General features: G+C 42.7%; 1 protein-coding gene across 12 annotated transcripts in view; it reads left to right on the top strand.

The window, feature by feature from the left end:
- Positions 1–26,712, top strand: part of LOC129674066 (1-phosphatidylinositol 4,5-bisphosphate phosphodiesterase beta-4) — a 382,363-nt gene that overhangs the window by 239,665 nt on the left and 115,986 nt on the right. For all 12 annotated transcript variants that reach the window (XM_055604042.1, XM_055604240.1, XM_055604786.1 and 9 more), the window contains 3 exons: positions 24,176–24,256; positions 25,059–25,118; positions 26,494–26,637. In XM_055604042.1, the coding sequence (XP_055460017.1) occupies positions 24,176–24,256; positions 25,059–25,118; positions 26,494–26,637 (285 nt within the window). The remainder of the gene's footprint in view (positions 1–24,175; positions 24,257–25,058; positions 25,119–26,493; positions 26,638–26,712) is intronic.

The raw sequence follows: 26,712 nt of genomic DNA, 5'->3' as shown, positions 1-26,712 counted from the left end.
AAAAAGAGACAGAGACTTCCAGGAAGGGTTACTTACACTTTAACAAAGCCCTCAGAGAGAGTTGCTGCACACTCAAGTGTGAGAGCAACACCCTGGACCTAGGTGGAGAGGTTACATTTTACTCATTGCTATGTGCAAAGTTATCTTCAATATGGACAGATATGATCTGATTTACAGTTTGAGACATATTCTAGTAGCTGTTTAAATAATGGTTCATAATGTGTGGCACTAGTCAGTGTTCTAGCAGTATAAAACATCTCTATAATTAACTGGTGACTGGTCAGCTGCCTGCCTCTAATTCTCGCGCTCAGGAGGTGAAGGCTGTATGGCAAATTCTAGGCTAGTCCGTGCTACACAGTAGGATCCTGTCTCAAAACTGCATAGGTTGGGGAGTAGGAGTAGAGCGCTCACCTGGAGCTTTTGGTTCTGTCTGTCATCACCACCAGAGTGATGAAGAAGAGAGAGGAGGAGAGGAAGCAAGGAGGACACAATTTATTTTGGCTCAAATATTAGAGGGTCCAGTGCCAGATCAGGTGATCCCATTGTTTGGGCCTAAGATAGCAGTGTTAGGGAGAACATGGTGATGCTGGCACACCCTGGTGACCTAGAGACATACCATCAGGCCCCACCTCTCAAAGTTCCACCAGTACTCAATAGTATTCCCATGGGGATATTCAAAATCCAAACCATAATAGGGGACCTGCAGGCTGGGGAGTACAAGGACTTCAAGGAAGGGGAGTTTGAGTCTTTGTCCTTCCTTTGACCAGCTATATCCCCAGATGTTTGTTTGTTTGTTTTGTGTGTGTGCTTGTTTGTTTGAGACGTGACCCTGATAGGTTGCCTGGTCTGGCCTCAAAGTCCTGCTTGCAAGTTGCTGCATCTGTCTCAACACCCTGAGTAACTGGGAGCTACAAATGTGTCACCATACCAGGCTCTAGGGCCTTATGTTTTCACAGAGCCATGCCCCATGGCCTCACAAGCAACCATCTGAACATCACTGCAGTAGAAAATAGGGCATGTGAAGGAAGAGGGTCTGAAGCAATGATTCTTTACCCGGTGATTCAGATTTTGCACCCATCTTCTTTCAGCCATCTTTCCTGTCTTCACAGCCAAACAGCTTCTTCCTCCTATGACAAAGGCCATGGCCAGGCACTTGGGCATTACCTCATTTGGCCCAAACTCTAAAACAACTCAGAAATGCAAGTGCTAATGTCTGTCAGGCCCTTGTAAAAACACCCAGGTCAGTTCCTTCCTCTAGAGCAGCCTTTGAAATAACAGTGTTGATAATGTTATCTGGGCTTCCCTGCTCCGGGCTCAGAGCTGGCTCTTTGTCTTCTGAGCATGTGATATTTAAAGAAAGACTCCTGTGGTTTGGAAAGTTTTGGCAAGTAAATGGACGGAGACAATAGACTTTGGTATGAGCCATAACCCTGACATTTACAAGTTAAGACCTTGAGTGGCTCCTTTCAGCTGCCAGGTCACTGGTCTCACCTCAAATGCCAAGAACGAAATGGACCCCAGAGGGTCCTCTGGATAGGCACCTGGTATGTGTATGTAGCTCTTCAGCTCAAAGAGTCCATCATACTTGATTCATTGTCAGTTTTCTCGTGTCCCAAGAATAAATAAGATGTTCAGGCAAGCCGCAGTGAGCACCCGAGAAAAAGCACAAACTGGAAAGAGCTATTGCTGATATTCCCTTGCCATTATGAAGCAGACTCCTGCTAACCAAACTCTCAGCTGCTCACACCTTAAGCTTGCTTAGCTGCCTTTCTCAGTGTGAGAGGTTGATTGACAGAAACCCAGGGCAGCTGTAGGTTTTGCAGCATAGCTCTTGCTACACACGAGCTTTATTCGTACGTAAGATTATAAGAGCGATTTCAAGACCCCACATTTCTAGCCCCACGTCAGTCCCCAAAAGTCTTGTTGTGTACGATCCAGAGATGGAGGAGACATGCATGACTGGAGCAAGAGGATGTGTATAATATCAAATGAGAGACGCGGTACAGAATGCTACTTTTCGTGCTCACCTAGAATTTGAAGGGGGGGTGTAAAATTGCAGGAATGAACAGATGCTTTCCCTGGGGTAGAAATACCAACCTTAGGCTGGAGCAACTGAAAGGGATCAGTATAGAGATGCAGAGGATGGAAACGAGCTTGGTTTGCCACCTCAGACCTGTTGAGGTCTGAAAGGGAAGCTTCAAAAGGAGGCTTTAGGAGTGTAAGGAATGGGAGTTTGTAAAAAAAAAAAAAAAAAATTCAAGATTATTGTTACTAATCTCATCAATTTTTGCTGCTTAGCACAACACCTCAAGGATTAGTGACCTAAGACATTAACATTTACACACAAAACACGAAGTTGCACACTTTATTACACAGAACAAAATAATGCATCGAAGGAGAAAAAAAAAAAAAAGATATGCACTCAGAGCTGTAAAAATATTCTCCCAGAACGAAATGTTCTTATCCAATGAAACTATAAATAATTACATTCAATGTCTATTAGAGTCTGTCATAAATATTGTTTTCATTCATTAGTATCTTCAAACATTTTTGTGGTATACATCTCAACAGAGAAAGTGCATTCTGAATTGTGTGCATGTGTGTGGTCTATCTCAAAGTCGTAGAAATGTGCACAGACACCTCCCATCCCTAGTATGTCGCAGGATGTACTGCTGTTTAGCCAGTGTTTACTTAGCAAACTATTCTTTCTTCTAAGATTGTTTTCAATTATGAGTGTGGGTGAATGTCTCTGTTCATGTGAGTGCAGGTGTCCTCTGAGATCAGAAGGAGGCGCCAATCCCCTGGAGCTGAGGTTATAGGTGGGTCTGAACATCCTTGTGTGGGTGTTGAGAGTCCTATGCAAGAGCAGTGCTTAAGCACTAAACCATCTCTCCAGCCCTACACTGTTCTAATAAGGTTCATTCATCACTAACAAATGTTCTAATATTCAGTCTTTGTACGGAAGTATTAGTTGTCAACATCCTTATCAAATCATTATATTTTCTATATTTAATTACAAAAATGAATTAGTTTTACATGTCAGCTTGCAGTTCCACTTTTTCTACTTGGCACCGTGGTTTATCGCCTTGCTGAATTGATACTGTCAGCTGCTCCTCCCACTCCACTTGTTTCTTTAAGTGAAGTACTTAGTATTCATAGGGGGTTGTATTTTGGAGGTGCTTGATCAAGCTATAAAGAAAAATTAGCAATGTCTTTATTATAAAAAAGTCCTAAAAGTATCAATTACATTTGTTTTTATGATATTTTAATGTTAGACCTGTATGTATGGAGGCAATTAAGAGACCTCATTACTGTACTTTAAAAATTGTACATTAGAGTTTTTTATTATTGTTTCTCTAATATGCTTTTGCTGAATGATCTGTTCCCCATCCAAAGGTAGAAAACATGAATGAAATTGAGTTAAGTGAAACAACAAAAACAGAACAAAATTGTGGTTATTTCTGTGGTTTGTAGCTCTGAGTACCAGCAATCTTGGGGAGCCTCGGTTGCCGTTTGCCGCAAATGGCCACAGATGGCCACAGATGGCCGCAGAACTATCTTACCCACCTTCTCTTGGCAGCAGCGGGGCAGATTAGCTCTCAAGTCCAATCTTAGCACATTGCATAACCCACAGCAAGCCACAGGCTGCCCTCTCTCAGCACTGAAAAATGGGAGAATGCAACTCAGATCACAAAGGAGTGGAAGGAAGCAGGGAGGGTGAACCCTTCCAGTCAGCCTCAGTTCCTACAGGTGCTCCCTACAGTGCAGAGTTGCGTCAACACACCTTTTTGTAAAGAAAACAAAACAAAGAGTGAATGTGTTCAGTGTGGTGAGATGTGCTGTCACACTGCTGTACCTTGTCCTCTTAGCACAAAGGCAGCTCTGCAGCGCCGCAAGTAAGTGCCGTGTTCCCATGAAATGGTGCTCGTTTGCAGAAACGGGTGGCAGGGTAGGTAGGACAAATGATGACAGAGATGAGTAAGAAGTCAGCTTTGATGATAATGCTGGGGTGGTTTCCCTTCGCAGCTTTACATCTAGTTCTGCACTTTCTGTCTTTGCTATGTTTTGAACTCAGCACTTCCTCTTCCTCATCTCCTCTCTGTTAGCTTTTCCTGAAGAGTGAAGTCCCTCTTGTCTCTTTGCATGCTCTTCTCATTTTCTTCTCTGGTTTCCTTGAGTTTCCTCCTCCTCCTCCTCCTCCTCCTCCTCCTCCTCCTCCTCCTCCTCCTCTTCCTCCACCTCTGCCCCCTCCTCCTCTTTGGTTATTCGAGACACTTTTTTTTTGTTTAATAGTCCTAGAACTCACATTGTAGACCAGGCTGGCCTTAAACTAAAAGGGACCCACGTGCCTCTGCCCCCCAAGTGCTGGGGTTAGAGGTGTGTGTGTCACTACCGCCCAATGTTCTTTTTTTTTTTTTTTTTCCACAAAGGAAAATATTTTACTGGGGCTGCCTTGGAGTTTCGGATGTTTAGTCCATCATCTTCATGTATTATTTTATATTTACCTAAACTTATACACAATAGCTATAACGGTATGTACTGTGCCAAGAATATTCCCCATAAAAACCATAAACTAAAAAGACTTCTAGGACCAAGCACAAGAAATCTTCTTTCAAATGGTTGTCAGGGTAGTCCAAGGGATTCCCCAAACAATATAATCAGCTTAGCCTTTGGTTGCCTTCCAAGGTGAAGGGTGGGCAGCTATTGCTGAAGACACTGTATGTTTAGGACATAAGACTCAGATGGTTGGAGCAGGACTTGACCTGAAAGCTTCTTTCCTGTGGTTGAGTTTCCATAGTGCCAAGCTGCTAAGAAAGAGAAGAAATTACAAAACCACCCAGTGCTACCCACCAGCAATCTCTATGAAGCATGACAATGACCAGCATGGCAAGAAATGCAGGGCTGTACAAGAAATGGCACTCACGTGTTGGCAATAAATAGCTGCCTAATTGGAGTTAGGTCCTACTCAACAGGAGGGAACTTATGCTCATGCTTAAAGATGGAATGTAATTGTAATTCTTAGGGTAACAGAAGCATCTCACCTATGAAATAGTATGAAAGTTAGTGCTAAGTTAGTCCTAAGTCCTAAGACTTAAGATCCTTGCTTGGGAGGCACAAGAAAAGCTTGTTTATGAGAAGATGTGAGACACAGCCAGTAGGAAAGTGTGAAGGAAGGCTGGGATGACTTTACACACAGCTTGTGGAAACAAAACAGGAAGAAAGTCTGTAAACAGTGAGTGAAAACAATTAAAGCATAAGGCAGTAGCTTGGCTGCTCAGGCCTCCTTTCACTGTGTTGTGCTGAAGAATTTAATTAAAGCTCTAATGGCAAAGTTACAGAGCCGAATTCTCTCTGGCTCCTTTTCAGCCTTTAGTGTAAGTAAGAAAGGCTGACGTTAGTTCAAGCCATATGTCTGGGCTACAGGAGAATAGGGCAATGGTAGCCATGGCTTGTAATTATAGGGATGGTGACCCCTTCGGGTCTCCAAACTGAAGAGGAGGTCCGAGTCCACCCTGGCTCTGCAGTTTTGCTCATTTTATGTACTCTGTAAATGCACATGTACTCGTTTAGGTGTGAGCAGAACAGTTCAGCAAAACAGTACAGCACTTTAAAAGTTAACGTTAAATCCGTTCTTAAGAGGATTGCATTTATTTCGCATGTGATTTTGTGTGAATTAATTCTGTTCCTAAAAATTAGGAGGAATAATTTTTGTTACTGCCACTTGTTGGGGACTTTAGAGAAGGTACTGTGTCCGTCAGGCTGGCTTCTCCAGCAGAAGAACAGGTAGGACATGTGTGACCCATAGGGCAAGATTCATTGTGAGGGATTAGCTCCGAAATGGGAAAGTCAATCTGCAAGCTGAGAGGTCTGTGACCTTTTTTTTTTCTGTTAGAGCTGGAGACCATCTAAAAGCCAGAGATCTGAGAGCAAAGACCAATTGTGTGTGAATCCCTTCTAAACCTGAAGGTATGAGAGTCAGAGCCCCAGCAGCAGAGAGCAGGAGAGGAAGCAGGCCCTTCCCCATCTGATCTAATCCACAGACTCTGGGATGCCCTTTAGTAAGAGCAGACCATCCTTTTTTATTTTTTAATTAATTTATTTTTTTTATTGATCACAGTTGATTCACTTTGAATCCCACTTCCACCCTCCCTCCTTCATCTCCTCCCATGCCCTTCCCTGAGCCCACTGATAGGGGAGGTCCTCCTCCCCTTCCCTCTGACCCTAGCCTATCAGGTCTCAGCAAGACTGGCTGCATTTTCTTTCTCTGGCCTGGTAAGGCCGCTCCCCCCTCAGGGGGAGGTGATCAAAGAGCCAGCCACTGAGTTCATGTCAGAGACAGTCCCTGTTCCCATTACTAGGGAGCCCACTTGGACACTGAGCTACCATGGGCTACATCAGTGCAGGGTTCTAGCTTATCCCCATGCACGGTCCTTGGTTGGACTATCAGTCTCAGAAAAGACACTTGGGCCCAGATTTTTTGGTTCTGTTGCTCTCTTTGTGGAGCTCCTGTCCTCTCCAGGTTTTTCTATCTCCCCCTTCTTTCATATGATTCCCTGCACTCTGCCCAAAGTTTGGCTATGAGTCTCAGCATCTGCTTTGATACCCTGCTGGGTGGAGTCTTTCAGAGGCCCTCTGTGATAGGCTCCTGTACTGTTTCCTGCTTTCTCCCTCTTCCAGTGTCCATCTCATTTGCCTTTCAGAATGAAGATTGAGCATCTTAGCCAGAGTCCTCCTTTTTGATTAGCTTCCTTAGGTGTATAGATTTTAGTATGTTTATCCTATAGTATGTGTCTAATATCCACTTATAAGTGAATATATACCAAGTGTGTCTTTCTGCTTTGGGATACCTCACTCAGGATGATCTTTTCTAGTTCCCACCATTTGCCTGAGAGCAGACCATCTTAATCAATCTCCGAGCAAGCACAAAGAATGATGTCTCCTAGAAGTACCCCTACATCCATACACCAAAGAGACACTTCATCAGTTCTGTGGGCATCCCATAGGCCAATCAAGTGAATGTGTCAGTTAGCCAGCACAGGCATTTTCTCTTTCCGTGCTTTCAGAAAAAAATGTGCACCATGCCAAGTGTCCACGCCCCACCAGATGTACACTTTGTGCTCTGTGAAAGGTAGATAAACATGTCATTTAAGCCTCTAACAATCCTGTTAACCAGCCTTTTCAGCTTCATTTTGTGGTCTGCAAAACAAGGGCTTAGAATAGTTAAAATCCTCACATGAGGTTTCAAAATCTGGTCTGGAGTTGAGCAGAGATTCAGTGCCAGACAGTCTGCAGTGGGTCTCAGACCATCTTGTGCACCCACATGTTAGGAAAGCAGGTTTTCAGGCCTAGACTTAGAGAATGAGATGTTCAGAGAGCTTATCCCAGCAGTCTGTGATTCAAGAGCTGCCCCAGTGACTCTAAGGACAGATGCAGCTCAAGCTTGTGAACCCAAGGCAATGGCAAGATGAAAGATTTTAGACTAACTAGAAAGAGATAAAAACTAAATACTCTTTACTGCTAATCTCCCTCAAGCAAGAAGTCATGATAAAGGAAGAGAAATTTCTTCAAAAAAAAAAAAAAGCAAAAGCAAATTTCTTTTCCGAGGTACACACAGATATATATATTTAGTGTGTGTTGTATGCATGTGTAATATGTACTTCCTAGTGCAGGGGTGTGTGTGTGTGTGTGTGTGTATGTGTGTGTGTGTAAACCAGAGATAGACATTTTTCTTTTCTTTTTTGGTTTGTTTGTTTGTTTGTTTGGAGACGGGATTTCTCTGTGTAGCCTTTGCTGTCCTGTCCTCCCTCCATTTGCAGACCAGGCTGGCCTTGAACTCACAGAGATCCACCTGCCTCTGCCTCCCTGGGTGCTGGGATCACAGGCTTGTGCCACTGCACCAGGCTTTAGGTGTCTTTCTTTAATTGCTCTCTAGCCTTATTTCTAGAAAGGGTCTCTCAGGTACCATGAAACATCTTTTTGGCTGGGCTGGCCAACCAGGGAGTTTCAGAGCTACCTCCCAGCGCTCCCCAGCACTGGGGTGACATGCAAATGCAGTGTGCTTGGCTTTTTGCTTGGAGATCCAAACTCAAATCCCTATGCCTTCAAGTCAGCCCTTTACCCACCGAGCCATCTTCCCAGCCCTGGACAATAGAGATGTCACTGAGCTTTTGTATGTGCTGGGGACAGTGCACACACAGCATTTGGCATCAACCGTGAAAACCTCAGGTGTCTGTGAGGGCTAAAGGAGATTGGTTCCCACAGTTCATAAGAAGGAAAGGAGCTGCCTGTCAGCTGGCTCGCAGTAGGAGTGTATCCATGCTCCAGGGCTGCCTGTTGGTAAGGAGAGACAGATGAGTCACAGCCACATCCTTTATGACACAGGATGGCTGATGATAAACAAGAGTATAAAAATGTGTAATTAAAGGCAGTCTTTCTAAAAGTCAATAAAGGAGGCTAGAATCAAAGGTCTGTTTGTGTGTATGTGGGCTTTTATGCCCACCTTTCATGAACCCGGGGTCTAGCCCTCGCCAATCAGGAACTTTACCACTGAGCTACATCCAGGCCCCGTAGACTGCGTAACTCTTTTATTCACCATTTGCTTTAATATTATAGACCATGGTGGTAATGCTGCCAGGGTTCCAATTCTTCCAGAAAAATAAGGACAGAGAGAATTTTTTTTTAAATATAGCCGCCCCTAAGTACCCCTAGTAGAACCAGCTAGCTCTCTGATGCTCAATGAAGTGAGCCATAAGGATAGAGGAGACTTAAGCAGGGATTTTTTTCAGTTGCTAGTTGTTTGGGGAGGAGAAGGTCGTTAAAATGAACATAATGTTTCCTCTCAGTTGACAGAAGTAGACTTTCAGCAAGAAAGCCTATCTTTTTGATAATTAAGAGTAATTTTAATAAATCATTAAGAACTATGTGATTTCTAGGCTTCTTTCTCTGAAAGCCACAGATAATAAGTCACTCTTTGGAAGTGCACTTTGCCAAAGTGTATGTCAAAGTGTTTTGGGGAGTAGAGACACCCCCCAGGGTTTGGCTGACCCTCTCCACCAAGGCGTCACCCTGAGAAGAGCTCTGCAAGCCCCTGCACTGTGTCCTGCCTGGTATGTTTTCTTCCAGGTCCTCAAAAAGGATAGTGACACCCCCCCCCCCCATGGTGCTGAGGAGGTGAGGAGGCTCCCAGGCTGGCAGTACTCACCAGCAAAGAGGCCAAGAGAGCTTTAGGAACAAAGAAAAGGTTCTCACATTGAAGAGTATTTACAGAAACTCTTTGCCAAAGAGTTCTTCCCAAAAGCTTAAAATACAGAGTTAAAGGGTGTGTTTGGAGCTGCACGGAAATGGGCATAACTTTGGCTTTGCTCTGCAGAGATGTGACCTTATGTCTGTCTTGAGCTCACTACACACAAGCTCCCTTAGCTGAACAGTAGGAGTGAAAAATACCCACCTAGCTCTGCCTTTATAGGGCATGAATAAGATGGATCATTTTAGAATGTAAATCACACTATGCACCTTTAGGAGTCTCCCAACTAATTATAAATCATTCTCCAAGTCCTTGTTGTGGTGTGTAAATCTTCTGTATGACCCACCATTTACTGTTCCCTGAACATGGCGGGCACATTCTGACTTCTAGGCATTTGCACTCTGCCTTTATTTTCATTTATATTTATTCCTTCATATTATCTATCTATCTATCTATCTTTATTTCACTCTTCTCTTTCTGCCCAAATGATGTTTCTACCTGCAAGCCTTCTTTGATCATTCTACCTCACTCTTCCATTTTTTTTAGTCTTCACATTTATTAATGTACAATGTTTCTTTGATTTCTGTTTATTTCCCACATTTCCACGAAGCATAAGATCTGGCAGCAGTGACTTTGTATGTATTTATTGCTCTACCCCGGCAAGGAGTTCAGCCACTACCCGCTGATCGTTTATGAAGTACCCATTATGATCTACCAATTCCTAAGTTACAATTCCCAGATACAAATGTATGACAATTTAAGTGATTCCTAAATTTTGTAGGATTTTAAGGATTCCAGGGAACTGGAGCTGAAAGAAACCAGCCAAAGACAGTCTCCGCGGCTGCTATAGAGGGAGTCAGCCCCCTCCGCAGCAGGGCTTCCGCTGCTTGTATAGTTCCTTTGGACAGTCATCATGAGCAGGAACTACATAACCGAGAGGTTAGCTGTCCTGCCTACCTAAGGCTCTTCTGTGGGGCTCCTGCTGTCTGTCCCCATGTGAGGCAGCCCCGCTACAAGCTGCCTGCTGTGAGACAGTCATCAAGAGGAGGCAGCAGAGCATTCAGGGCCATGAGAACATGCCTAAGAAGAGGTCTTGTTCTCCTCTCCTCTTCTTAGGCATGTTCTCATGGCCCTGAATGCTCTGCTGCCTCCTCTTGATTTCTCCCCCTTCCTCTCTCACAGGCATTTGGCCAGGTTTTGTCAAGCTCAGTTCTCGTGATGTCTCTGGCTTATGTTCTAAAGGACTCAGCAGCCCTCCTCCTTTTCGGAGGGTCACATACTGAGCCACCAGGAACCTGCTGCTCTATTTCAAGGCTAACTGCTCACCATGAGATCTCTCTTGCTGTGCTTCCCTTATGCACAAAGAAGAGTCACTGAGCCAGCGTTGGTCAAAGGCTCCACTAGAGGCTGTGTATTTTGAGACCCCATGGGAGTCTCAAAACAAAGAGCAAGAGTTCACATGGAGCTGTTGTGTAGAGCAGTTTCAGAAGCCAGGTGTTAAGAGGAAATGTGTACATTCAGTAAAAGTCCAGTGTTTTCATGCTCCTGTTAGCATTGTCATGGCCACAGAGCAAGAGCTGAAAACGGTCTTTGTTATATTCACCTTTTCAGATACAAGTGTTTCCTGTTGCTGTTTTTATTTACTTGGAGTAGTATATTATCTGAAACAAATCATTTTAATTAGAGGTGGTGACCCTAAGAAGGTTCATCAGCTTTCTGTCATATTTGAAATACATCTAGGAAATTCATCTGTTGTTTCTAGAATTTGAAGGTGCAGAACAGGTAAGAACAAGACATGTTTCTCTTCTATTGGGGGGATGTTTATTACAAGTCCTCCTGACTTGCCCAGAGATCTTGGAACAAGCTGCCCCCTTCAGTTTCTCCTCCTAGTGTCTCAGACACCTGTTGTGACTCCTGTGACATGTTCCCTGCCCCTGAGAGTCACTGTGAGAAGCGGCCTCCTTTGTCTGAAGATGTGTTTGGTTGGCGTCTGTCTTCTGCATGTGGAGAGGTAACTACAGAGTGCTTTAGCAATCATTTCTTCACGCTGCTTCTGTCAGAAATCGGGGTCCACCCATGGTGGGTCCCACAGCAGCACCTGAGCATCCATTTGCCTGAAGATGCCCACATCAGGGACGCTGTAGGGAAAGAAAGAGAAACAGAAAGTGAGACAGTGGCTTCTCCAGTCCACTAACTTTAGAAATGAAGCTGCATAGATCACGCATCTTTGTTCTGCAGTGTAGGAGAAGACAGAAAACTGCAGCTATTGATGAACCCAGGATAAGCCTTTGAGAGCAGTGCGCCCCTTGCACGTACCTAAGCCAAGAATTCCCTTTCCCACCAGGTTCTGATCACGTTGAGGTCACTCAAAGGCAAGGACACTGCCAAGACTTGGGCCTTAGTCTCTTCAGAATACTATAACACGGTGTCATACACCACATAGCTGTGAGCAACCAGGATATTTTTCACATCTGCTGCAGCCGAAAATTCCAAGATGAAAGCCCCAGCAGGTTGATGTCTGCCAACAACCTTGTCACAATGTATAAATGGTACTTTAACAAATTTATTTTATTTTATTTTTTGGTTTTTCGAGATAGGGTTTCTCTGTGTAGCCTTGGCTGTCCTGGACTCACTTTGTAGACTAGGCTGGCCTCAAAATCACAGAGACCTGCCTGCCTCTGCCTCCCTGAGTGCTGGAATGTATGTACTATTATGGCAGGCTATAGTTAGCACTTTATGGCCAAGCCCTCATGTGGAAGAAGGTAACAGGTCTCTCTGGAGCCTAGTTTATGAGTTCTGACCCATATGTCTGTCTTCCCGAGGCTCCCACTTCTAATTACCATCATTTTAGGGGACAGAAATACAATATATGAACATAGAGAGGGGGTCACATGTCCAGATCATAGCAATTTGTTAAACAGCATCAGACCATCTTCATGTCTACAAAAAATATAACTCGAAAAATCAGCAAGGGTGGTTTGCTATCCTTGCTGGGTTTCAGTAGCCTCTGCAGACTCCTAAGCTGAGGCAGCAGTGTTCCTTTCTGAGGTAGAAGCAAAATGAAAGACACAGATTACATCTTCCACTCGACACCAGATTAGAGCCTATCTCACAGTCCCTGCTGAAACTAGCACTTCAAAGACTCAGCGACTCCCCGTTGGCTCTTGAGAGATTTTCCTTTGTTTCTGTGAGATATGGGAGGGCAGATAAACAAGGGGTCTGTCACCTTTTATACCTGCTAAGTAATTCACAGCTTGACCTCTTACCCTGCTGGTGATCTTCACGTCAGGTACAAGGCCCAGGCCTTTACCAGGACTAATCCCTCCAGCTCACTTTCCCTAACCATCAGTGAAAGGGAAGGAAATTCAGACTGGGTTGAGCAATTTTTTAAGGAGGTTAAGAAACAACAATTTATTTGGTAGAGAAGGCACTAGCAACAAAAGGAAGATTCTGTTCAGGGCCTTGGTTACCTATGAGAGCCTGGCTCATTCAACACCAACTGCATCACTAGAAAGTCCCCTGGGCAATGTATGAGCAAATGGCCTGCCCCACTCCTTCACCTCTTTATAACCTCAAAGAGCACGGGAAATCTCTGAGGACCTTGTGAAAGCTGTGAGTTCCCTGAGCCTGCCTCTGTGAGAAAGTACTGACAGGCTGAGATCTCACAAAGATCATATGTGGGTGATCACATGTGCTGACAGTTAAGATCAATGGCCACATCTAACCTGGAGGGAACAAGTCCACATTGTGTTTGGTGACATATTGTCTGTGCCAGCCACTGCATGACATGAATGTTGGCAGAGACTGGCTTGGGAAGAGAGACGTCTGGAGTGGAAAAGAACAAACTCAAGCTGATCATTATATGGAAAACAAACTTTCAGTGAGTCTAGTTCAACAGTAATTAATATATTTTGGGTTTCCATTATACATACATTTCTGTTCTAGGTCAGAAGAAATACATACATACCAAGAACATTGCTCTTAATATGTATAACTCACAGTGCATCCCCTCTTAAAACACAGCTACAGCTCTGCCTCACCTGCCTCTTACACAGCTAACCAGAATTCAGCTGGAATCAGCAGCCTCATCTGTAAAATAGGGTTGGTGACATTTACATTATTTGTTTATTTGGTAACATGTAATCTCTATTAGGAACACTAAGAATTATTAGTGTTATGGTAACACTAATTGATAAATATTTACTTCATTCACAGTCTACTGTGCTTTTGCTTTATTTTAATAAGATGGAGTCTCGCTAGATACCCAGACTAGCCTGCAACTTTCGATCCTCCTGCCTTAGCCTTCCAGCTGCTGCTACTACAGGTGTGTGTCATCATGCCTGATTTTGGTTCCGTTTATATGTCAAATTCTCTAGTGCTGGAGGTATCCATAAGAGTTGTACTGTATTGATGTCATTGTCTCTATTTTTAGTAATGAAGAAATGCATTTATTACCACTGTGTTTGGGTTATAATTATCTGATTATACAGCTGTTTCTAGTAATTATAAGATATTTTATGATTTTATGTTTCTACCATCATCTAAAGGAATCTATAATGTAAAAATACATACTACCAGATAAAATAAAGAGGCATGACTTTGGATTGTAGGGAAAACATAAGTATAGGAAAATATGCTAAATTGAGGGCTGTTGTTGAAAATTTGTTATTAATATCTACTATTAATCTGTATAATTATTCTTATGGCAGTTATTAATTAACACACTATCATATCAGATACAGACACCTGTTAGATTTTAATGTGCCTATACATGGGACTGGGCAGAAACTAACCCTCTAAACTATCTTTTCCTCACAGCCCACAGCCCATACCAGTTGTTCTAATAATTCCTACCTGGCTACTTCCCACTCAGTAGCCCATAATACTTGCATGTGTTTGTTTTCTGTGTTCTTCTTGCCATCACCGATCCTCAGAACAAAGTCCTTCTGGCCACATGTTTTGTTGTTGTTTGGAGGCAAGATTCACAAACATCATTTCAGGAACATGATAGTCTGCTCATACAAGACAGCAAGCAGACCTCAGGGAGCAAAATAATTAATAATCAATACAAAGAACCAGACCATGCTGTAGCAGAGGCCATCTACTATGAGCAGCAAACACCGTAAGATGTTGGGAGAGGTTAGTTGCAGGTGTACTTCAGGTGTCCTGCTGCCAGAGCACAGGGAGAAGGAATGGTCATAGGTCACAGTTTCCATTGTATTGAAGGAAAGCAGCAGGTTTCCTGATGCTAGTATCTGAAAGAAAAAAAAAATTCTAAATATATGGCATAATTATGAACACTCCTCTTTAAAAAGCTCATCCTATAAATATATCAAAAATACACTTTAGAGAAAAGACCACATCTTCAACAAATGGTGCTGGGAAAACTTGGTGTCAGTATGTCAAAGAATGAAACTGGGCCCTTATCTCTTGCCATGCACAAAGCTCAACTCCAAATGGATCAAGGACCTCAACACAGACCTCAGACTTGGAAACTGCTAGAGAGAAAAATAGGCAGTCTACTTCAACATGGAGACACTTCCTGAATAGCACTCCAGTGCTACAGGAATAAGACAGTTGACAAATGAGATAACATGAAACTCAAAGGCTCTCTACAACAAAGTGAACTGTCAGTTGAGTAGCAGGCAGCCCACAGGATGAGAGATTTGCCATTCATACATCTGTCAGAGGAGTAATGTCTTAGGGTTTCTATGGCTGTGAAGAGACACCATGGCCATGGCAACTCTTATAAAGGAAAACAGTTACCTGGGACTGACTGACAGTTCAGAGGGTTGGCCCAGTGTCGTCCGGACAGAAGCATGGCAACAAGGTGCTGGGAATGGAGCTGAGAGTCCTCCGTCTTGTTCTGCAGGCAGCAGAAGGAGACTGACTTGAGCTTCTGAGACCTCAAAGCCCACCTCCTAGTGACACACTTCCTCTAACAAAGCACATCTACTCCAACAAGGCTGCTCCTCCAAATAGTGTCACTCCTTATGGACCTGTGGGGGCCATTTTTATTCAGTCCACCACAATTAGTGTCTAGAATATACAGAGAACTAATGAAAACATAAACATCAAGAAAATAAACAGAAAGTATGCTATGAAACTGAAAGGGAAGTTCTCAAAAGAAGAACTAGTAAATTCTCTTAAACAATTCTGTAGCCTTAACCATAATGGAAATGTAGATTCAAACTATGTTAAGATTCCATCGCACCCCAGTCAGAATGGTCGTCATCACAAATACAAACGACAACAAATGATGGTGAGGATGTGGCGAAAAGAGACCCTACACCCTAGGAAAATAAACTAGATCAGCCATTTTAGAAAGTCAGTGTGGAGGTTTCTCAAAAAAGTAGGATGACCATAAGACTTAGGTATACCACTTCTAGGCATATAATAAATGGAATATATATTCTCCTGTAGATGTAATTGCATATCCGTGTTCATTACACTATCCCAGAAATGGAAGTACTATAGATGTCTATCATGTGACGAATAGAGTTTTGAAAATGCAGTAGATGCACACAATGGATTTCTATTCAGAGCTGAGAGTAAAAGTGATGGGGAACTAGTGTCGGAAAAATTGGTTCAAATTTCGGGTTTGTTACTCATTGGATATGGCTTTGAAGGAAATGACTCCACTGTGAACATCTTCTCTTCCGTAAAAGTGTACTGTGGTGGTAGCCACTATCTCGCGTGGCTCTTGACATTGACATCATAACAAACATTGTGCTCCTTGATTGTCCACCGCATTTCAAGTGCTTCACAGCTCTGGCTGGCTCTTGGTGATCATATGACACATTTGCATTGTTGTGGCAAATCCACTTCAACCTGGTAGAGTTCTTGTTAGTTTTAAGTGAAGTAGTATGTGTGACATGCCTCCTACACAATCATAAATTCATTTGCATCTGATTTCTCATATTCACAGCTCTTTGTTTATTTAGCATTTACCTTGTCCCCGCTCTTTAGGCTCTGTTTAGTTCTCCGAATGTCCTTTGAGATTAGTGTCAGTTTTCTTTGTTTTGAGGAATATTTAAGGAATATTTAAGATTCAGAAGGTTAATCAGCTTGGCTGCTAAGATGCTTCAACAGTATCTGTAGAGAGGAGTTTGAAGTCCCCAAACCCTTGTAGAGTGCCACCTCCTTTGAATATCCTTTTATTCATTACTTTTCTATTACTGTGATAAAACACCATGACAGTGGCAACTTAAAGAGAAAAGGGGTTATTTGGGTTTATGGTTCTGAAGGGAGCTGAGTCTTTCATGACAGAAGCTGCAGATGTGGTGGCTGCCTCAGCAAGTTGAGAGCTAACATCTGGGACTGCAAGCAGGAAGAAGAGAGAGAGATACCTGGGAATAGTTCATGGCTTTGAAACCTTAGAGCCCAGCCCCAATGACATACTTCCTCCAGCAAGGCCATCTCCTAAACCTACCCAACCACTACTACCAGCTGGAGACCAAATATTCAAACATCCAATCTATGAGAGACATTCATTCAAACCACTGCAGCCTGCTGTGGGGCTGTGCTGGGTTAGGTTGAAGTCTAAGGTCTCAGGATAGCCATTTATTTGCACTTGGTCTGTGATAGTAGACTCTTTTTTCTCACTGAAGCCCTAAAATTTCCTCTCCCCCCAAATCTGGGTGATTCCAGGTCTTGTAAGGAACATCACATAGCCCTCAGGACAGATTACAGGCTAGACCCCTTCCTGATAAGGAACCCTCTAGCAAGCATCTAGGAATTCCTAGAAATGCCCCACCCTGATAAGGATCTTAGTCTTCAGCAGTGACCTTCAACTGTACTTGGAGATTTTCTGCCCACCTATAGGATAATTAAGTACTGTATTCTCCTTCTTGTGATAGGACCAAGCTTCTGCCAGGGAGAGGTCTCAGCAGGTTAGAGAATTTGCTGTCCAATGTAAAGAACTGAGTTCTGATCTCCCACCACACAGTGGGAAGCAGAAATTGGGTAAACTGGCTAGCTGGACCACATAAATTGGCAAACTCTAGGTTCAACAAGAGATCCTGCCTCAATATATAAGTAATCAGCTTAAATGCTGGACATCAGCTGGACATACATGTATGCACACACATGCTTATGTGTAACCATACACATGAGATGTGTATACACACACACACCTGTTATCTGGATGCCCATCCCCCCTTCCCTTTTTATTCAGCTTACTGAATTTTCTGTAATTCCTTTCAAGAAGAAAGGAGATTACATTTTATTTGACAGAATATCTTTTGAAATTGAAAGAATAGAAAAATATTATTAAGCAAAATCAATTTGAGTACTTTTTTGGACTAGTCTGTTGAATACTCTAAAGGTAGCATACAGTATTAAATAGCACAGAGCTTAATCATGCACTTCACAGTCCATGAGATGGTAGGTGTCTCTGGAATCTGTGCATGGCATACTGCCTGCTGAGCAGGGACCCTAGGGTCAGGAATAGATTCTGACAGCAGTGCTGCCAGAAAGAGTCAAACTTCTGTCGCTTCAAGAAAAGTGACCTCTGGCTGCCACTGGTTCACAATTTTTACAGAATTCCTGGCTCGTTTTAGCCTGGACTCCTTGTGGCCTAAAGTAGAGTTGGGCCTGATAGCCAGCCAGGCCCTTGAGCTCCAAGGGGTAGCTTCTCACAAGAGAACTGAAAACTCCAGCTCCCTGGAAGAAGTTCTATTATGGTTTGTTTTCTTACCAGCAGATTCAATTGCTATCTGTTAACTGGGAAACAAACAGATTTGCAAAGGAGACAAAGCCTGGCTTCCTTCTACAGTCTCCTCCACAGTTCTCTGGATGGGAGACATGTACCTGATTCGGATATTGATTTGGCCAGGGAGCCACAGCCTGAGTTCTAGTATGAAAGTACCCATGTGAAATTTAAAAATACGGTTAGAGGAAAAAGTAGAGATTGTGTGCATTTGCCACCAGGAGAGGCCCAGTGCTGGGTTTGTAAGTAGGAGGTAGAAACCTATGGAGGTTTACTCTAGTTCCTTTCAGCTGTCACTTAGCCCACAGATTTGTGTTCTAATGCTTCATAATTGGGATGTTTGGTCAGGAAACCTCTCAGATAAGTCAAGGAGCTCATTGTAGGCCTGTCACATGTCCTGCCTTTACAGTTAGTTGGGGCTTCTAGCCGAGGTCCCTGGAAAATTTTCGCTCTGGTCATTGCTTTTCACAATAACAAATAGGGCTATATCTTATGAACCAGATGGGCTGTTTATAAATATTTCTTCATCTCATTTTAGTAGCTGAGGACCCCAGAAGCAAATAAGGTTGTTTTTTGTTTTGTTTTGTTTTTTTGTCCACTTGTAGGGGATCATCCAGCAGTTGTCTCTGAAGGTTTCCACATTTTACTCTATCCCTATTTTACCATTATGCTTCATTTTTCTTCTTGCTCAATTTTCTTATCTTGCTTTAGAAATTGGTTTCTTTTTTTTTTTTTCCTCCTAGATATTTTGTTTTGTTTCTTCATTTTATTTTTGAGGTCCTAGGAAGTGAACCAATGGCGCTGAGTATGCCAGGAGAGTGCTCTTCCACTAATCTAGAGCCTCAGTTGACGGCTATGTTTTTGTTTTGGGGCAGTCTTGCTAAGTTCCACAGGCGGGCATTGAACTTGTGATCCTCCTGCCTCAGCTCTTGAGTAGCTTGGATTATAGGCCTGTGCCATTGGGCTTTTCAGGAAGTAACTTCTTTATAGGTGCATTCAAATGATGCCCCAGGCACAAGAGGAGAAGAGGGGTTGCCAGCCAGTGCCCAGAGCTACCCCAACTTTTGAAATGAGCATGAATTGGGGAAAGATGTCCCTTTGTCCACACAGCCCCCCTCAACATGTTGCCTGTGTGACGCCCTCTCTCCCTGAAGTTCCACAAGAACTGATGGATCTGGCCTGTTGTCATCCCTTGGGTATGAGCAAGTTCATTTTTTTTTATCTTATTTACATACTGTCCTGTAGCAAAATATTTTATTTGAAAAAAATTATCTGTCTACTTATCCTTTCATGAATGAATTTGGGTTGTTTTCTCATTTTTTTTTAATTATTACAGTTTATTCACTTTGTATCCCAGCTGTAGCCCCCTCCCTCTTTCCCTCCCAAACCCACCCTCTCTCCCTCTTTTTCTATGCTCCTCCCCTAGTCCAATAATAGGGGCTGTCCTCCTCCCCTTCCATCTGACCCTAGTCTATCAGGTCACATCAGGACTGGCTGCATTGTCCTCCTCTGTGGCCTGGTAAGGCTGCCTACCCCCCTCAGGGGGAGTTGATCAAAGAGCCAGCCACTGAGTTCATGTCAGAGACAGTTTCTGTTCCCATTACTAGGGAACCCACTTGGACACTGAGCTGCCATGGGCTACATCCGTGCAGGGGTAAATGAATTTGTTTTAAATTGATTTTTAAATAAATATTTTAAGTACAAGAAACCTGGAGATGTACAAGAACACTTTAACGTTTCTCCTCACAGATTTTAGCATGTGAACTAATCAGTCAGGAGATGGCCAAAAAAAAAAAAAAAAAAAAAGACTTTGTTTGGTGCCAGCAAGGAAGTAACCAGGATATTGTGACAGGAAATAAAAAACATAGTATAGAGATTGGGGAGCCTCTCTGAAGAGATGATTGATCAATCATTAAAGTGAGAACTGTAAAGTGAAGAGCCAAAAGAATGAGAGAGACATTTCTGAAAAGAAGGAGCTAGAAGTGCAAAGGCCCCGAGGCTGGAAAGTGCTGAAGTCATCGAAGGAAAGCAGTTCTATTGGTAGTGAGCCAAAAGATCAAAGAACAGGAAGCAGCTAAAGTAGGACCCAAAGGAACCAGATTTTCCTACGATTCTTTATACCACTTTAGTTGAAATTTTATCCTAAATACAATGGGATTTTGTGGGGCACATGGACTGTATCACTAGGGAAATTGGTGTGGAACTAGAGTGAGACTGAGCCATGTCCAAACCCTAAAAATCTCAATTTTGAGACCGGCAGGAGTAAAGATCACTCCCTCCCTGCTCCGATGCCTGCATGCCCCGGCACGGGTAGCCCACTACCTCTGCACTTCTGAGGTAATCAAACAGCCGAGCACCTGGGATTCCTCTTCATGCAAATAAGGGGTTCCCAGTATCCCAGCCACAGCCAATGATATGCACTGGCTCTGGAATCCCTTTCCATTCCCCAAGGTACTTATATCCCTGTTCACCCCAAATAAACATGCACAAGCTGTTTCACTGAGTTGCCATGACACTGTGAGGGCTCAGAACCAGAAGGCTGTAACACTTGAAGAGCTGTTTCCCAGAACGCTTCCCCACCCACCCATACCCCACCTGAACTCCCATCCAGACTGAAATCCCGCAAAGCCCACTGGTTTCAGTCCTCATTCCTCCTAGCCCTGTGAGCAGCAGCTCCTGGGTGTCTGGAGGAGGAAGCAGAGAGTGGAACTGCAGGAATTTATTAGGTAAGGATTTTATAAAGCTGCTTAAAAAATTAAAGAATCTAGACCTAAAATATCTTTTTTAATTCCTAAGCAAATAAGCTAACTGTAAAACTATGCATATCTGGTCTTCAGCCCCATCAGAAACTTGAGAAGGAATAAAATTAATTACTTAACTAAATAGGAAGTCCATGCTAGCAGCTTCTAAAAAAAAAAAAAAAAAAAAAAAAAAAAGCACAGAGACAGTTTGCTACCTGAACAGCCACCCAAAACTCACATTGGAGCATCATCTTCAGCCTTCTGGCCCAATGTATTTGACAGACATATATGTGAAGCAGGAACTATTTAGGACTTGCTTACCCTGTCTTGGCAGAGTTTGGCAGTCAACCTGGCCTGCATTTAAGCTTGTGGATTTTAGGCAAAATTCTGTCTGTCATAGAAATGAGGGCATTTTTTTTGTCCAGATAGCTGGTTTGCCACACTTGAAGCTGCCTTTATATGGAGGTTCTTTGATGCTCTTCTCTGAGGTGCTGCCAGGAGATGACATGTTGCGTTGTCAAAGAATCTTTAAAATAATGAAAACATTTTAAGTGCCATATTCTGTAGTTCTCTGAGGATTTGGAAGACATCTATTTATCTTTATATAATCTATCTATCTATAGAATCATAGCTATTTGTTAAATCTAGGATATATATTCCTGTGATAAATTAGACTGGTATCTGACATGACCATGGTGATGATTAAAGAGCAGTTAACTTGTATTACTTAATTATCTTAAACAGCTTGTAATACCAGTTTAAAAGTGTTAGAAGTAACCTTGAGTATCAGTCTCAGAAAAGACCCCTGTGCCCAGATTTTTTGGTTCTGTTGCTCTCCTTGTGGAGCTCCTGTCCTCTCCAGGTCTTACTAACTCCCCCTTCTTTCAGATGATTCCCTGTACTCTGCCCAAAGTTTAGTTATGAGTCTCAGCATCTGCTTTGATACACTGCTGGGTAGAGTCTTTCAGAGGCCCTCTGTTGTAGGCTCCTGTCCTATTTCTTGTTTTCTCTCTCCTCCAATGTCCATCCCGTTGTCTTTCTAAGTGAGGATTGATCATCTTACCCAGGATCCTCATTCTTGTTTAGCTTCTTTATGTGTACAGATTTTAGTGTGTTTATCCTATATTATAGGTCTAGTATCCACTTATCTATCAATGGCCTTGGAGAGGGGCATGGGAGGAGATACTGGAGGGGAGGTGGGATTGGGAGGGAATAAGGAAGAGGGTTACAGGTGGGATACAAAGTGAATAAAATGTAATTAATGTAAAAAAATAAAAATTTAATTAAAAAAAGAAGTAACCTTGAATTTGTATCAATATACCAAAAATTATACCAGTGTATTCCTAACTGGTTAATTAAAAGGCCTAAAACCCAGGCAAGGCAGAATGGGGTAAGCGTGTCTAAGATTTCCCCAGGATTTAGGTTCAGAAGAATCACAGGAAACAGACAGACAGACTGGAGGAAGGAAGGTGCCAGGATGGGTTAGGGTGGAAAAGAAACCATGTGGGCCAGGAGGAAGTACTCTGAGAGTGGCGTGGATGGAGAAAACACCAAGATGAAAACTCTAAGCAAGTATTTATTAGATTATGGATGGAATACAGCCCAGATAAGGAAGGTTAAGGTGGATGGCTTTGGATGGGGGCTGGCAGGTGGATGGTGAGGTTATTAAGACAGCATGGGTGAAATGCCTGCCCTGCCCAAGGTAAAAACAGCAATTATAAAAATTTTTAAAAAGTTAAAAAGTCAATCTGGCTGCTGAGGGATGAAGAGAGCAGAAATGGGAAGAATCCACAGGAACAGTGACAAATGTTTGGACCAAGGTCATGATGGTAGAGATGGAGTTAAATGGGCATAACATTCAAGTGCTATGAAAATAAACTTATTAATGAACATGAGGAGAAAAAAGGTGGAAAAGGCAAAGATAGCCCTCAGTCTCCGTGAGTGGCTTGGTAGGATGAAAAGCCAGATACACAGGTGACATTCCTAAAGTAAGGACAGTTTGTGATGGTACAGTAGCACAGAGAGGAGGGAGGGAGCCAAGAAGTCAGATCTGGACATGTTAGTTTTGAAACATCCAAGAGAGAAAGGCAATTGCGGAGTTAAATGTCTGATTTGGATCTCACAGGTGGTTGGGCTGCTGTTTCAAACATGGGAGGCAGCCGTCATTGGTTGGTTTTGAAGCCATGCAATTTATGGAAACCTAGGAACATGGTGGAAATGAGAAGCCCACAAATCAAGTCACAAAGAATGTATCAGTTTTGGGTGTATAAGGAAAAGGCAGGAAATGACATTAGAGAAATGGGACATGGTCAGGGTATGGAGAGGGAGGGTGTTTTAAGAAGAAAGGAATTGTCAACCACTCAGGTCAAATCACACACATACTGCCAAATACTTCTTCATAATTGGTTACCATGGTTACAATACTATACACCCTAACTTAGTGAGTTTTGACCCTGTACTGTGTATCTTGCATAAGTACTTCAGTTAGGTAGGATGATGAGAAAGAAATGGTCTATTAGGAGGGGAGTAAGCAGACAATGCTGCAACTGGATTCTTTTCCCCAAAGGCAGGGGGTAAAGGCAGGGGGTCTTACCTCACCCTTGCCCCTGTCTTATTCATGGCTCTGTCTCCACTTCCCAGTATCTGGTATGGAGTTGGATACATACGGTGATTCTTTGCCAGATAAGTGCCTAAACAAATTGAAGCCTAGCTTCATTCAGGGCTGGTAGGCCCTTAGCCCTGCCTCATTATGGTAGCCATCTCTTGATATTGGATTTGCCTTGGATGTTGCTGTCTTTCTGGGATTTAGAAAGATAAATATGGATGGATGAAATTAAGCACCTGAAGTGCCTTTCTTAAAATATTAATCCTGCAATTGCTATTTATTTAGTGATGCCTTTATCTAAGTGGAAAGGAAGGCTCCGAATTGTTGGCCTTATGATGAGCTGGGAAGACATCTGCTATAGATCATGTGAAGAATTCCCCGGTTTGTTGACGCACAGAGCCATGTCTTGGTATTATGCAAACACTGGGCATAGAACATCTGCATTCATTTCCTGAATACCCTTTTTCTCTCACTGACAGAATTTTTCTTGGAATCCTTGGGCCTCAGGCATATCTGCTATGGTGCATGAGTTTGGAGAACGTCCTTCTCAAGTGAAGCTTTGATTCTATGGCTGTCTTTGAGTCTCTGGAGTCAGAGTCCACGACAGCGGTACTCAGCGCAGTGTGCATCAGAAGCCCTGGAGGGCTCTGAGGTGACACATCACTGAGGCCAGCATTAGATCCATTGCAGGCAGTAGTGTGTCCAGCTTGGAGAGCAAACAGCTGGCACCTGATTGTCCTTCAGGAGCTCAACAGTATCACCAGAAATGGAGTTGGTAGAATCCAGATACAAGGGGTGCCTCCTTGGTTGTCCTGTTTTTGGACACTCAAATATATCTGAATTTTTACTGAATTCAAAAATGTTCTTTTTAACAGGAATCTTTTGTGTTTGAGCCCAACTGTGTCTTCAAAGTGGATGAATTTGGCTTCTTCCTCACCTGGAAGAGTGAAGGCAAGGTAAGAGCAGTAGCTTGTGCTACGCACTTTCGAGGTGAAGCCATTTCCTTTCTGGACAGGTAGACCAAGTGCCTCTTGAGAGTGTGGAAGCTTACTCATTCCTTTGAGAGTCTTCACTACTTACTGTCCTGTCCCCGGCATTGAGGACATGGAGGGAATTAAAGATGGCATGCAGTTTAACTCTTGGAGGTTAAATGGGGGAGTAAAGTTGGGCATTTTTAAAAGAACTACAGGTCACTGAGCATTGTGAAAGAGAAGTTTACATTGTTATCAAAGCTTAGACAAAGCAGGTGTGATTTAATCTTGAGAGTTAGCAATATTTCTAGAAAATAATTTTCAAGCTGAAATTAAAAGGTACATTAAATGTGAATTCAACTCGTTAGACCCTGTGGCATAATCAGATGTGTAGCACAGTGTTCACATTTAAGGAACACTGGCACCCAAACCAAGAAAGGTAGAACTGTGTAAAAATTGGCATTATTCCTATTTAATTTAATTCCTACTTAATGTTCTGTATATGTACATACTTAATGATATACAGGTATTATTGTATGTATGAATGCAGTAACATTTTGTAAATATTAATCGTTCATAGGTGTTTTCATGTATATGAATATATATATAAAATAATAAGTTTGAGTCTTTTCCTTCTGATCAATAGAAATCATTACTGTTATTTGGTTGCATCATTTTGCCACTCCTCTTAACAGCATTGATTTGATCTTTAGAAATGTTTGTTAATACTCTGTGCCATGAGGCTGGCAGAATTTAAGTTATTGCTGGCCGTCTGCTCTCTCTTCAGGAAGGACAAGTGCTAGAATGTTCCCTCATCAACAGTATTCGGCTGGCAGCCACGCCAAAGGTAAGTGGTGGTTTGGGGGTTGTTTTGTTTGTTTGTTTAATGATGCTGTGTGTACAGGCATGTTGGGGTAACATGAGTGTGCATACACCACGTGTCCTTTACATGGGTTCTGGGAATCAAACTCCGGTAATCAAGCTTGCACTGCAAGTGCTTTTACGTTCTCTGCCATCTTGCTGGCCCTGCTGTTCTTTTAAACACAGATTTACAACACTTGGAAAATGGTTCCCAGGAATTTTTTATGGCCCCAAAGTCATCAGCTTGGATATAAGAATAGGCACACAGACATTTCATCTATAACCCTTAGGTGACTTGGATTATATTATTTTCAGTTATATTAGAAATGTAACCCTAAAACCCCTGCATGATGTCAGTAACAGAAAGACAAATCCCTTCATCTAGAAGTTAATTTTTAGAACTCTGCTCATTTCCTTGGTATCAGTGATTTCTTTCATGTGTGATTGATGAATGTAGAGGTTTACATGGCTGAGGCACCCCATATTTCTTCATCTGTGCACTCAGGACAGTGTAATTGTTCTGTGTGTTTTCAGATATCCAAAACAAATTTCTTTTCCTCCTTATTTATTTATTTACTTAGTTATTTATTCAGCTATGCTCTTTTATGTTAGCTAAGTTTCCTGTGTAACTACAGGTTGTAGTCTCCTCTGGAAAACAGTCATGGTATTTTATGTAGGAATTAGGGTAAACTTTCACAGCTTCTCTTCCACGTGAGGATTCACAGGTTGTAGAAGGGAAAATGCTTGGTCTTTGTATCCAAGCTACTTGAAATTCTTAACTTTATTTCTTAAGAATAGCTATGGTGGTAGCTGTGGTGATGTTGTACTTATTCTTGGAATGTAAGCCCATGTTCTGTGATGAGAGACCCTTCAGATATTCATGGACACAAACATACGCCAGTCACGGTCTTTCCTGAACTTCCCCAAGGGTGACAATCAAAAATCCAGTCAGCAGTTCAGAGCACTGGCTGTTCTGAACTGGGACCCTGGTTCAAGTTCCAGCACCCACATGATGGCTTTCAGCCACCTGAGCCCCACACTCACACAAAAACAGGCATCCATGCAGTTAAAACAAATGAATAAGGTTTATTTTTTAAAATCTACACAAAGACTCTTGAGCCAAGTTTTCTAAAGTTTAAAAAAAAATAAGCCCTCTGAAGGGGTTTCTGCTCTGTAATGTCAGACGATTCAGCTCTCCAGGTTTTGTGATAATGCTAGTTCACTGGGATTTTAAATGTGGGTAGGGACCGTTTCCCTTTGGTATATTTTATATTTTTATACCAATTGTGGTTTCTTTTCACCACATTTTTCTCCACACTCTGTAATCTAACATATTTTTCCCTATTTATATACATCTACAGGATCCCAAAATCCTGGCTGCCCTTGAAGCTGTTGGAAAATCCGAAAATGATCTGGAAGGGCGGATATTGTGTGTCTGCAGTGGCACGGATCTGGTGAACATCGGCTTTACTTACATGGTGGCTGAAAACCCAGAAGTAACAAAGGTAAACATCCCAGGGGCCTCCCTCCTCAATAAATGTGTGTGTGTGTGTGTGTGTGTGTGTGTGTGTGTGTGTGTG

The sequence above is a fragment of the Psammomys obesus genome, unplaced genomic scaffold (genome assembly GCF_907164565.1).
Source record: "Psammomys obesus unplaced genomic scaffold, mPsaObe1.curated_primary_1811, whole genome shotgun sequence".
NCBI classification, from domain to species: Eukaryota; Metazoa; Chordata; class Mammalia; order Rodentia; family Muridae; genus Psammomys; species Psammomys obesus.
Note: the sequence above shows the minus strand (reverse complement) of the source record. Positions and strands in the feature narration are given on the sequence as shown.